The sequence below is a fragment of the Candoia aspera genome, chromosome 9 (assembly GCF_035149785.1).
Source record: "Candoia aspera isolate rCanAsp1 chromosome 9, rCanAsp1.hap2, whole genome shotgun sequence".
Lineage (NCBI taxonomy): Eukaryota > Metazoa > Chordata > Lepidosauria > Squamata > Boidae > Candoia > Candoia aspera.
The window spans coordinates 3,191,463-3,204,104 of record NC_086161.1 but is presented as its reverse complement, the minus strand read 5'-3'; the positions used below and the strand labels follow the sequence as shown (position 1 = coordinate 3,204,104).

Sequence of the window (12,642 nt, the reverse complement as noted above, 5' to 3'; positions counted from 1 at the left end):
GAGGTTGCAAACGGCAGGTGTAACAGCAGCACTGAACGCAGCCTGAACCAGCAGCCCCTGATAAAGAAGCGTGTCTGCTCTGTACTAGGCCCATTTAGTGGGATAAAAGCCAATGCTTCCCTTCTATGGAGATTCCCTCTCCAAGCAGACTTTCTTGCACTTCCTTTTTTTATCCGCTCCAGATACTATTTTTTCACCCCTTTGGCATGCACACGATTCTGTGCTCTCCCCGCCCGCCCCCGTTTAGCCTTGCCCTGTCCCCATCCTTTCCTTATTTGCAAGCAATTAATTCTCTGATTAATCCCCCCCCCCCTGGGAACTGGAACCCCCCACTTGGTCCCTTCCTTTGCTCCTCTCTGCAGCAGGAACCTCTCTGTCCAGCTTGTGACCCTGCTGCTCAGCCACTTCTTTCCGTGGCCTCGCAGGACGGGACGGCTTGGGGGCGCTCCAGGGCGTTTGGCTGCTTGCGAGACCGTTCCCAAGCAGGCTAAATATGGTTAACGGAGTCCCGGGAACCCTGACGCAAGTGAGTCAGGTGGTGCGCTTCTCCCATGGCCCTCCGCCCTCACCCTGCCTCTGCGACTCGCTGGGGAGACTCGGGCATTGCTTCCCGTTTGGAAGTTTCCGTGGGGGAACGGGAAGTGGGAGCCTGAGGTCGCTTCTGCATCAGATCCTGGTGTGCTCTGGTCCCCCAGGGAAGGTGCCAGGATGCGCTGCTGGGGTGATGGAAATGAGGATCTTAATGTTTGCGTGTTTGGGGGACAAAGCAATATTTCGCTGTGATTTTTGCTGAGCCACAAACCTCAGTTTGGGAAGATGGCATGCTGGAGAATTGCAACCCTCCAATCCATTGGGCCCAAAGACTTCTCTGGTCCGGGGCTCCCTTCCCATAATAGCCAAGTAAAAGTCCAGGAGGTATCTGTAGTAGTTTTCTGTTTTCACTCTCTCACAAGTGGCACCTGGCGACCCAGTGCTTCTGGGCACTTAGCTGGTGACAGCTTTGTGCTCTGTGACTTTGTCCAGTTCTCCTTTTAAAGCCATTGCAGCTCCATTTGGCTTCGTTATATCTTTGGCAGGGGAGACATAAACCCATGAACTGCGTGAAGAAATCCTGTCTTGTCTGCCTTTAATCTCCTTCCAAGCGGGTGGATGCGGTGACCCTCCGCTGCAGTATTGTGAGAAACAAGAAAACAATCTTATCTGTTCTCTCTGTGTCAGGGAGAAGCTTACGCATCTTCATCCTGTCTTTCCTCTGCTGTCTCCCTGGTCCTCAAAGCGCATGCTGGCTGGGGAATTCTGGGCGTTGAAGTCCACCCATCTTCAAGCTGCCAAGGCTAAGAAAGGCTGTTCTAGAAATTGATTTTGCTTCCACTCATTTCTGGTTCCGGTTTAACCTGTACACTTTCCAGCCAAGAATGAAAGTGATACTTTGCACTTAAAAAAAAAAAAGCAAGCTAATTATTAGGCTGATTTTGCTTAAATGCCTTTTTACGGAACTTATAAAGCTTATCCAGAAATAGAGATTGGGTGTTTATGGGGTGGGGAGCTTCACGTCTCTCTTCTCCGTGCACCAACAGCTTGGTTTTCAGAACCAAAAGAAGTCCTTCCCCAGCCTCATTCCGTTGCCAAAAAATTTCCAGCAATTCAAGACTGCTGCTTGGAGAATGGATGGGGCTGGAACTGGGGAACCAAGGAAGTAGGAAGAGAAGTGAAAAGGCTGAACCTTCTAGGTAGCTCCCCTGGCTGGGTTCCCCTCCCCACTTCGGGTAGTCCTCGACTTACAACCACAATTGGGACCAGAATTTCCATCATAAATCATTGCAGCCGTAAGTTGAGTCACCATGTGACCAGACCTGATTTTATGACCATTTTTATGGCGGTCGTTAAGTGAATCCAGCTTCCCCAATGGGCGTTTTTTGCTAGAAAACGGCAAAAAACATCGCAAAATGCAATCACGTGACCGCAGGATGCTGCAACCGGTCATGCACGTGAGCCGGTTGCCAAGTGCCTGAAATGTGATCATGTGACCGCAGGGGATGGTATGATGTTTTGCGACACTTGGGAATGCTTTACAGGCCGTAAAGCACCCATTCCGAGGCCATTGCAACTTTGGACCATTGTTAAACGGTTGTAAGTCGAGGACTGCCTGTAATTGCTTTCACAAGAATTATTCTGGTTGCATTTCTACCAGGATTTCTTTTAACATGCTCTCAGACCAAACCAAGTAAGTCAGCATGTGGACCTAACCACTGCCATGGTGAGAATAAGCCAGAATTTGTAATGGCTCAAGCTGGGCCTTCAAACTGCAGCTTGCAGGCCAAGGATAAGCCAGAGTTTGATGCCTGGAGTTCATTCAGATGTTGTAATCATGGATCGGCTGAACCTCAGACCTGGGATTATGATTGGCTGGGTTCTGAGTCGTCCTATTTCTTCTGTAGTCTTGCCCAGACCAGACAGATGTTTTTCAGGAATGGTCCAGAGAGCTGGAGAAAAGTTGCAGAATCTGGGCCATGGAGGGCTGGATGCAAAAGCTCTGCATTAGAGGTGCCAATTTTGACTCTCTTATGGGGGTACCTGACGAGTTTCAGATATTTTTCCTCTTGACCTCGTGTTCTACTTCTGTCCCCCCTGCTTTGGCTTCATCCAGTTTGGGACAAGTTAGTGGGTCCTGAGGTCTCCTTAAGTCTTCGTGGAAACAAAGATGGGTGTCCTTGTGGGGGAGGTGGCAAGTGTGCATCAGGACATCGTCACACCAATGACACATCATTGGCATGATGCTGAATGACATCACTTGCCACATACCTCTGAAAACAGAGGCCTCAGCACCATGGGCTGTGCAACTGATGAGTGAGATGGGTCATTGCTGAATCATTTCTCATGCACTTGGGGCCTAGTTTTCTGCCAGTTGGGTCTGTACTAACTCTGTTTTCTGATACCTCCAAAATAAGGAAGAATGAGTACCTGAGGTTGATTTTCGCCCAATGGAGAACCCGAAGAGCCAACCTGCAGGATTAGAATTCAGATGCCAAGCCTGGTTGTGAAGAATATGAGCTTGAAATCATTATGGGCTTGTCTCAAACTATGGTTGGTTTTCACCATGGTTTGTTGAATAAACAGAGCAGCCAGATTCATGTCTTACAAAAGTGTTGCTCAATCTCAGGAACTTTAAGATGTGTGGACTTCAACTCCCAGAATTCCCCAGTCAGCATGCTGGCTGGGGAATTCTGGGAGTTGAAGTCCACACATCTTAAAGTTCCTGAGATTGAGAAACATTGACTTACAAGAAAGTGTAACCCTCAGCCTGTCATTCCTAGGCAGGAGAACTCCCAAGGGCGGCTCCCAGATGGCACAGAGTAATGGGAATCTTGTGCAAACATCATGAATGGGCAGCAATTGGCACCCACTTCATTTAATTGTTTCCAGCTAAGGGGTTTGGGCTGGCAACAGGATTGCAACCTTACCTGGACCCAAAGGGGCCCCAGACCAGAGACGCCAAATTGTCTTTCAGCCCAGATCTTTTGTCAGGTGGCTTCTATAGGTATTTCTGTCCAGGTTTCCCAGGTGCTTGGTGTGATCTGGAGCCCTGGAAAAAACCCCTTGCACTTGCTTTATTTGTTTGTTTGTTTTGCAAACGTATACGTCCACACATCTTAATCAACTAAATCCGGGCACGTAACAAAACATCAAAACCATGCGTATACAGACAATAGGAAAGACCATAAAGGTTCTTTCCCCCTTTGTGCATTGCCTGCAAAAGCCTAGAGAAGATGGGATAGATGGAACGTGGCCTTCTACTTTTCATCACCATCACCATCATCCTCAGGTTCTGAGGTTGGTTACCATGTTCTGGAGGAGAGTCACACCCGTTGGTTCCCTTTTCCCACCCAAAGCCTCCTTAGGAAGGAGCAGAGAGAATCTTTTGGCCAATGAATCAATTGGCTTTCCAATAACTTGCTTTTAAAGGATTGTTCCTCTTCTCCAGGTCATCTCGATGATCAACCTACGAATCTTCCCAAGGAAGGCTTCACCTTCTCACAAAACCTGCCTGAGACATTTTGACATCTGCAGCCCTCCCATCCCCCAGAAGCCCTTCTTGGCCGAATTGTGACTGATGCTGGCTTGGAGGGGCTGTTCTAAGCCATGCAGAGATTTCCAGAAGGGGGTGGGCTGCGGTTGGATGTGGTCACTCTTGTTCCCAAAGCAGCGGGGGGTGTCTCTCTTTTCCCCTCCTCACCTCCTTTGCCCAGGCTGTTCTGGGTGGGCGTTTGGAAAGAGGAGAAGTTTGGGGAGAGAATGGAGCCACTATTCCCGGCTTCTCTTCTCCACAGCCTTTGCCCCATTCCGAAAACTTTCCCGGGATCCTTGGGGCCTTCTCGCCTTCAATAAAGCCATTGTGTTGAGGGGCTCCCCCTACCTTCCTGCAGGGAGGTGGAAATTTGCCTCTGAACTCTGCTCCGGGCTCCGGGCCTGACAGGAAAGGCCAGAGGGCTCATTTTGCAAGAAGGAAGTTGGGATTCCAAATCAGAAATACATCCAGCAGCAAAGCCCCTTTTGTCTGTGCGTCCACCCTCCCTTGCTTGGACTGACTGCCCCTCCATTTGGCAAACCGGCCCGTTTCTCCTCTGTACACCCCCTGCTTCCCCAGGAGTGTTGGCAGCAGCTGCTCTGACGTGCCAGCCACAAGCCTTGTGCCAGCTTTGGGGCTGCAGAGGAACAAAAGGCATGTTTTCTGACTTGTGCCGAGTGGCACGTGATGAACATTCCTGGCACATGAGTTTGTCATGCAGGCAGGAGATCATCCCGAGGGCCAGCATGGATAGTGAGAAGACACGTCAAGGGCTCGGTCCTCCAACAGAAAACCCTCAGCGTGCCCAGCACTCGCTTGCTCTTTTCCCAATCCACCGTTTAAAGCCTGCTCTGAGAAAGTGTGTTGTTGAACTTCAAAACTTGGTTATTCAACCTCTCCCAACTCTGCTTTGGCCTTAAGAATAAATAACAAGCTTTGGTTCCTACTTTTACAACACGGAGCCACCATAACCTTTCAAGCAGAGGGAGGTGTGCATGTATCTGGCTTTGCAACGCTGGCTATTCCGTGAGAGGCATTTGCTGCTTGAAATGAATCAGCTTCCATCCGCCCATTCCCATTTTGCTAGCCCCAGAGGCACTGCAGGTTGGGGCGTGACAAGCAAGAGGAAAGGGGGCACAGCTAGGTTCCAGGCGTCCCAAACACAGGTGTCCCTGGGCGGCCGTGCACAGCTTTCAGGTCCCTGCAAAGACTTAGCAGGTGGTTTCTAGACACCTGATGGAAATTTCCAGATCCTATAACGTGTGATTTTCCTGCGATTTCTCTGACCTTCTAGAGAAAGAGCTTTGTTAGTGATGGCCGCTCTGATCATTTGAGCTTCAATGTGGTGAATATTGATCATCTTTAGAGGAGCTGGATTGCGGAAACCGTTCAGAAGGATGCAAATTCTGCTTCTTACCTCGCTTGTGGTTTGGCACGTCGTTGGGTTGAGGCACACACGCCCCTTTTCTCAAACGTAGCTTCCTGCCTTGTCTAACCTTTTGGACAATTGGGCTTCAGTTCCATGGCGGGTTAATTGGTAGCCCAGTTCATCAATTTGCATCATGCCTACATGAGGGATGTAGGGACATAGGAAGAGGCACCAGATTGTTGGTTCTTGCTGGCACGGCCTTCTTCGGGGATTTTTGTCCCCCTTTTTCACCTTCTTGGTCTTTCTTCAGCATGGAAACAGGTGCTCCCTGGCTTTGCTAAGAACCTTTCCCATGTTCTCATGCCTCCTTTTCAGGATGAGGCATCTCTCTAGGCTTTCACATCTCTTGTGGTGTGGAAGCCATTCTATGGAGACAGTTTGTTGAGTCTGGAGAAGGGAAAACTCAGTGGGATGTGATGCTCCTTTTCAAGGACCTCGAAGTTAAGGGGGGAAACCTAGAAAGTTACAAAAAAGAAAAATGGGACCTGTTCTCTCTTATTCCATAGTGCAGGACATGGAGTAAGCCTCTTAAGCTACAGAGAAGTAGGTTCTGATGGTCTGTTAAGAAAGACTTTCTAATAGGAAGAGCAGCTGGACAGTGGAGCCAGAGAGCTTTGCTGGAGATGTTGAAAGGAGGTGGAACCACCATCTGTCTGGGACACTAATATTTGGATTCCTGCGCCGAGCAAGGAGGTTGGATTTCATGATTCTGTCCAATTCTGTGATTCTCTCTTACCTGAGTATGGCTTGTAAATTCACAGTAATACCCTTGTGGAAGTCCTGTTTGGCTAATAAAAGCAGAGGTTATTGAGTTCTTCAGCACGTAGGTGGGGACCGTTGGTTTGAATTGTCCCCTTGCGGTGGCAAGAGTGATACGTTGGCTCATTCCTGGGCAGTATCCTACAGGAATGCCCCCCACCTCTTCAAATTTGGCCATTTAACAGGGTGGCTTTCTCTACATCTGCTCATTGCCAACTTCTGCAGCACCAACCAAGGCCTCCATCCGTCTTTTGTCTCTGCCAGTTTCTCCTTAAGCTGGTTTCTCTCCACTCTGCTCCCTGGTCCTGAAGCCACCACATCAGCTTTTCCCTGGTGGTGATTATTCCATGTTAATCAGATCTGGAATTAAAGTTAGGGCAAGCCATCTAGATGATTTTCTTGGAGTTGCCATCCGACCTTTTGGCTGAGCCGCAGAACCTTCAGATCGTCCATCCTGCAGAACACGAACCAGAGTCCTGGACCTGCGACTCCTTCATTGTCTGGAACGAATCGGGGCTCACAAGTGCCAGGAACCTTCTCCCAGATGTCCAAGGAATGCTGTTTTATGCACTGCAGCTTGTTTCTTCCTCATGCCCAGGACTTTTCAGCCTCTACTTCCCCAAGGCCCAGCCCTAACACCATATCGATTTAAGCCCATTACTTCTCCCCTGGAGTGCAGCCAGCAACTCCATTACTTGCATGGAGCTGGAAACAAGCTCAGCCACTGGCCCATCGGCAAGCATCCCTTGCTTCACCCATGGAGATATTTTGAGGGCTCATCAAAGAGGGGGTAAGTCACCTAGGCAGCCACCTGGATTGTTCACTCAGCTGCTTTCTGCTCCCTAAGGATCTCCGGCCCCATCCAGACCTCTTAAAGAGTGGTGCCTCTCTCTCTCTGGCCTTGCAACGTTCAAGACAGGAGCAGCACATAAACCAGAGCAAATAAGCCAATAGAACAAACTGTTGAAGCTTGTCCAACCCAGTGAGCCTGGCTTTGCAGGCTGGTTGCATGGAAACCTCACACCCCATCATGTTTCACATTTGCTTATTGCTGAAGGTCATCTGCGCTCGCCCTGGAGTTGTCTCTGGTGATGTCCAGCTGGGCAAGTATGTTGTTTTTATTTGAGACAAAAGCCTGTGCTCTGAACTGCCAGAGAAGAGGTTGTTGAAGGGGCCACTAAACTCTTCCAGAAGCTGCCACCAAGCCAGTTTTTATCCATGGGAGGATGAAAAAAAAGAAAGAGGGTGGCTGTGCGGTCATGGTCTTCTAGCAGAGAATAATCAACCTTAGGGCATGTGTCCATGGTTGGCAGTGCTGACTGTGACATGACTGCCCTTGTTCTGCTTCCTTTTCATGATTGCTCATCATGAAATGTGAGCTGGGGTGGGATGAGGATGTGCTAATTCAGGCTTAAAAAACAGCACAGGCAAAGATGGTTTCCTGCAACAATCCAGTACGATTGTGGAACACGTGCACACATTCAAGAAGCAAGCAGCAGAAGTCTTCTCAGAAGGGTCCGTCTGGGAGGAGGACACCTTTAGATGGGTTTTTCCCGGTGAGGAACTATTCAAACTGTGCCCGAGTTTTAAGATGCAGGAATCTGGTCTCCTGTTAGCCTGGTGGTCAAATGTGTCGTTCTTTTTGGATCTGTTGCCTGGTGAAGAGATTATCCAAAGGGAAAAGCAGTGGAGCAGAGTGGATTTACCCCATTCCTCCAGCCTAGGGCTCAAAACATTAAGTTTTGAAGGAGGAACCTTTGTTTTTCTTGGGCTGCTCTGCTTTGCTCAAGTATGTATGTATGTATGTATGTATTTTCTATCCCACCTTTATTATTTTTACAAATAACTCAAGGCGGTGAACATTCCTAACAGTCCTTCCTCCTATTTTCCCCACAACAACCCTGTGAGGTGAGTTGGGCTGAGAGAGAGGGACTGGCCCAAGGTCACCCAGCCGGCTTTCAGGCCCAAGGCGGGACTAGAACTCTGTCTCCTGGTTTCCAGCCCATTGCCTTAACCACTAGACCAAACTGGCTCTTAAGTTAATTGGTTGCCATGTTTATTGGCACCTACGGTAAGTTTCCTCAAGTTCGGCTTGATTCCCGGTGACCTTGAGAACACATCTGTGTGATTTTCCTGGAAACAATATGGAAGTGGTTTGCCATTACATTCTCCAGAGGTTTTATCCCAACTCCCAGTCCGACCAGTGCCTGTGAGATTTGCTGGTAGCTTCCCATCAAAGACTAACCAGGTCTGGCCTCACTTTGCTTTTTCTAGATCAGCCAAGGCCAGTGAGGTTCTGCCATCTTCTGCTGTGATTAAGGTGCTCCAAGCCACCTAGTTGGGTGGCCCAACATGGGCGGCTGGCCATATTAATACTGCAACCCAGAGAATTCCCAACCTGTGCCTAAGTCATAGCTTGGTCCTCATTGATGGGAAACTCATTATGGGCTTGCCAGTCCTTTAGTAGATGGGATTCCCAATTTTCTCCTTGCTGCAGAAGTTTGTCATCAGGGGAGGAATATTTAAGAGTTACATCAAGCCTGATGGTGAACCCCTAGTGAATCATACCACTGGGCGAGTTATATCAATAGCTGTTATTTAGTCTGGCCAAATAAAACTTCCATATTTAGAAGGTTGGACATCCAGTGGAGCTCAGAGTGAGGTCTGTGGCTTCTTGGAGGTTGGGGACATCATGATGTGGGGAGAGCATTAACTCCTTGGGTCTTTTTGTCTCCCTCCCTTCTTGGCTTCCTCATTTGGAGAAGCTGGGTTCTTGCAAAATGAGAGCCTGGGTAAAGGAGACCATCAGAAGTAATTTGGGATTCCCTTTCGTGATGCAAAAGGAAGAATGCTTTTGCACCTGCTAAATGCAGAAATCATGCCCACTGGGTGGATGCCTCAAAACCCAACAGATGTTCAGCAAATGTTTGGGTTCCTCTCCAAGCAGGGGAGGGGGAGGGATTGTGGGCCAGAAGAAATGACAGGGCAGAGCAAACAGAGCAAGAACTGTCTTGTGTGGGATAGTCATCCCCAGATTTGCACCTGCTCCCTTGCAAGCAGTTTCGGGAAGTTGCTGAGGCCTGTTGTACCCACTTGCTGGTTTTGAAGCTGATGGGAACAACCGTCTCTGTGGTGGTCTGGAAGAAAATGCAGCTCCCACCCCTTAAAAAAAAAAGCCAAAGCCAAAGCGGGTTAAATTTTGGAGGGAGGCTGATAGTCAGACTCGGGACCAACCAAGAGGATTTTTCCCAGGGGGTGTATGGAAAAAAAAGCAGGCTGGGTGATGCTTTGGCGGGATCTGCTGGTTGGCTTCAGAAGAAGCTTTGGTGTACAGGTAGTCCTCGCTTAACAACCATTTGTTTAGTGACGGTTCAGACTTACGACGGTGCTGAAAAAAACCGACTTGCAATCTGTCCTCACACTTATGACTGTTTCAGCGTCCACGTGATCACAATTCGGGTGCTTGGCAACTGGTTCACATTTATGTACATTGCAGGGTCCCATGGTCAGGTGATTGCCATTTTTGACTTTCCAGGCTGGCTTCTGGCAAGCAAAATCAATGGGCAACCATGTGATTAGCATAGCGACCACGTGGTGTGCTTAATGCCCACAGTGATTCACTTAGTGCTTGACACAAAAGTAATAAAATCAGGTTGGATTCGCTTAATGATAACTTTGCTTATCAACCAAAATTGCAGTCCCAAATGTGGTCGTTAAGTGAGGACTACCAGAATGCCATCCTTTGCATGCAGTGGGGCTGGGGGCAGAATCTTCCAGCCTTCCTTCAGGCTGGAGCCCTGCAGGTGAGAATGATGGGGCTTGGTCTGGTGCATTGGGAGGCCCCAGGCTGAGAGGAGGAATTACATGATGGCCATTTTGGTGAGAGATGCGCCTTCAGTTTGGCTTTAATTCATCCTGAAGAAAGAAAGAAAAACATTCTGTGGGCGTCTGCTGAGTTTCTACTTCCGACTGTGATGGCTCTGTTTTGGGGGAGTGGGGTCCCCCAGCTTTCAAGCCCTTTTTCCCGGAATGGGAGATGAATGACACATTTTTGTTAAAGGGGTGTATTCATGGACAGGACATCGGAAGTAGATAGTAAGGAAGATGGCCTTGATGGAGGTATGCAAGAACCATTACCCAGCCCAGTGTTTCTCAACCTTGGGAACTTTAAGATGTGTGGACTACAATTCCCAGAATTCTCCAGCCAGCATGGCTGGCTGGAGAATTCTGGAAGTTGAAGTCCACACATCTTAAAGTTCCCAAGGTTGAGAAACACTGAACTAGGCAAAGGGGGTGAAACATACTTTAAGTCCTGGGAAACGAGGTAATGTTTGGAAGCGGCTCAGGCAGATCTCTCCCTGATCCACGGGGGTGTAAGAAGGGGAAGAGGGGAAGCACCATCAGAATTATCTATCTATCTATCTATCTATCTATCTATCTATCTATCTATCTATCTATCTATCTATCTATCTATCTATCTACATTTCGTATTTCTGTCGCCGTTATGATAGCCAGCCTCAGTAAAACGCAGCTCCAATCTTCCTGAGGAACTGATTTTCTGGTCTGGACTTCCGAAGGGGGTTGACGTGGGGCCATCTGCTGGTGGCATCCTTGTGGAAAGCAAGATAGATATGACTAACCTCCTAACCCTGGTTTCTTTTATCTTCTTTTTTGTCCCCCAGGAGAAGCAGAAGCAAATGTGGAAATTTTTATGCCAGATGTGGTAGAAGCAGAAGTTGGGGAAACAGCTGTAATTAGCTGCCAGTTCTCTCTCCCGGAAAACAGCAGCTATGCTTACGTCAACTGGTACTCTGTAAGTCAAAAATTAGTTTTTCGGGGGATGAGATTTTGGCTTTGTGGGGTTCCACCAAGCATGAAAAGGTGTGGGAGCTTCTGAGTAACACAGAGCTCTTGGGCAGGTATGCTGCCTTATCTCTTCCTCCTGTTCTTGAAGGCTTATTTTTGGTTACCATGAAGCCTTTTTTCCTCCTTCGTCTCCTTTGAAATCCCAGATTTTGCAAAGTGTCAAATGCACCACAGCTGATGGTTCCAGAAATAAGAGCTCTGGGTGGTTTCGAAGTTTGCCATCTTTTATCTTCATCTTCCATGCTTTATTGATTTTATTGTAATTTCTTTGATTGTTGTGAGCCGCCCAGAGTCACTGAGAGGCAGCATACAAGTTTAATAAATACTACTAATAATTATTATTATAGAAGCGGCCAGCAGTGGGATAAAAAGCGGTGACTTCTTATCTGTTCTAAATCGTTCCCATTTTTAAAAAATTAGAAATAGCTAGAATTGATAATTTTTAAAAATAGGTTGACTTATCTAAAACAGGACTAAGTGTGTTTCTTCCCCTGGATCAGGAAGCTCAACACTGCCACCGTATGGCAATTTATTTTAAAACAACTTTGGGAGGAAAAGGCTTGGTCCTACTTTTAAGGAAGTTTCAGTAACACTCAATTTGATTTGTTGGAACGTGGCTGCCTTCTGAAAAGGGTCAGCACGAACATTGTGGGTTTTTTCAATATATCGCTCTGGGTTATAATAGTTTTAGGATTAGTGACTTGTTCAAAGTGAGCAAAACTTACGGAGATTTCATGGACATATCTATGGGGGGTAGTTGGGCAACAAGACAGAAATGATGGGCCATTTCTTCTCCTGGGATACAGGTAGTCCTCACTTAACAACCACAATTGGGACCGGAATTTTGGTTGCTAAGCGAAATCCAATCTGATTTTACGATCTTTTTTGCAGAGGGTGTTAAGCGAATCACTTCAGGCATTAAGTGAACCACGTGGTCGTTAAGTGAATCATGTGGTTCCCCATTGATTTTGCTTGCTGGAAGTTGGCTGGGAAGGTTGAAAATGGCGACCGCATGACCACAAGATGCTGCAATGGTCATAAATGTGAACCAGTTGCCAAGCGCCCAAATTGTGATCACATGACCATGGAGGGACGCCGCAACTGTCTTAAGTGTGAGAACAGGCTGTAAGTCGGGTTTCCCAGCACTGTCGTAAGCCCAAGCCATCACTAAACGAATGGTTGTTAAGCGAGGACCACCTGTATCTTTTTGATGTCCCCGTCTCACTTCTGGCCTGTGATTTCTGGCGATCTCCCCGTCTGGTGCTAACTAAGCCTGATCCTGGGTTGCTTTTCAAGATCAGACAAGGCCAGGGAGTTTGTGCCACCTGCCTTGACAGAAAGCAGAACAGGTGTCTTTGAAAATCCTGTGTCAATTTCCAATCAATGTGATCTGGCTTTGCTTGGGAAAATGCTCCAAATGCATCAAGCGTGGCCACTCACCTCCAGCCACACACACTGTCGTTGCTCCTACACCTCCTCAGTCCTTAAATCTGAGCTTGGAGGCAGCAGCGTGACTCTTCCA

At 48.0% G+C, this 12,642-nt stretch overlaps 1 protein-coding gene across 1 annotated transcript in view; it reads left to right on the top strand.

Moving 5' to 3' along the window:
• MCAM (melanoma cell adhesion molecule) overlaps nucleotides 1–12,642 on the top strand; it is a 31,002-nt gene that overhangs the window by 6,154 nt on the left and 12,206 nt on the right. The window contains exon 2 of the mRNA XM_063311004.1: nucleotides 10,937–11,067. Coding sequence (XP_063167074.1) covers nucleotides 10,937–11,067 — 131 coding nt within the window. The remainder of the gene's footprint in view (nucleotides 1–10,936; nucleotides 11,068–12,642) is intronic.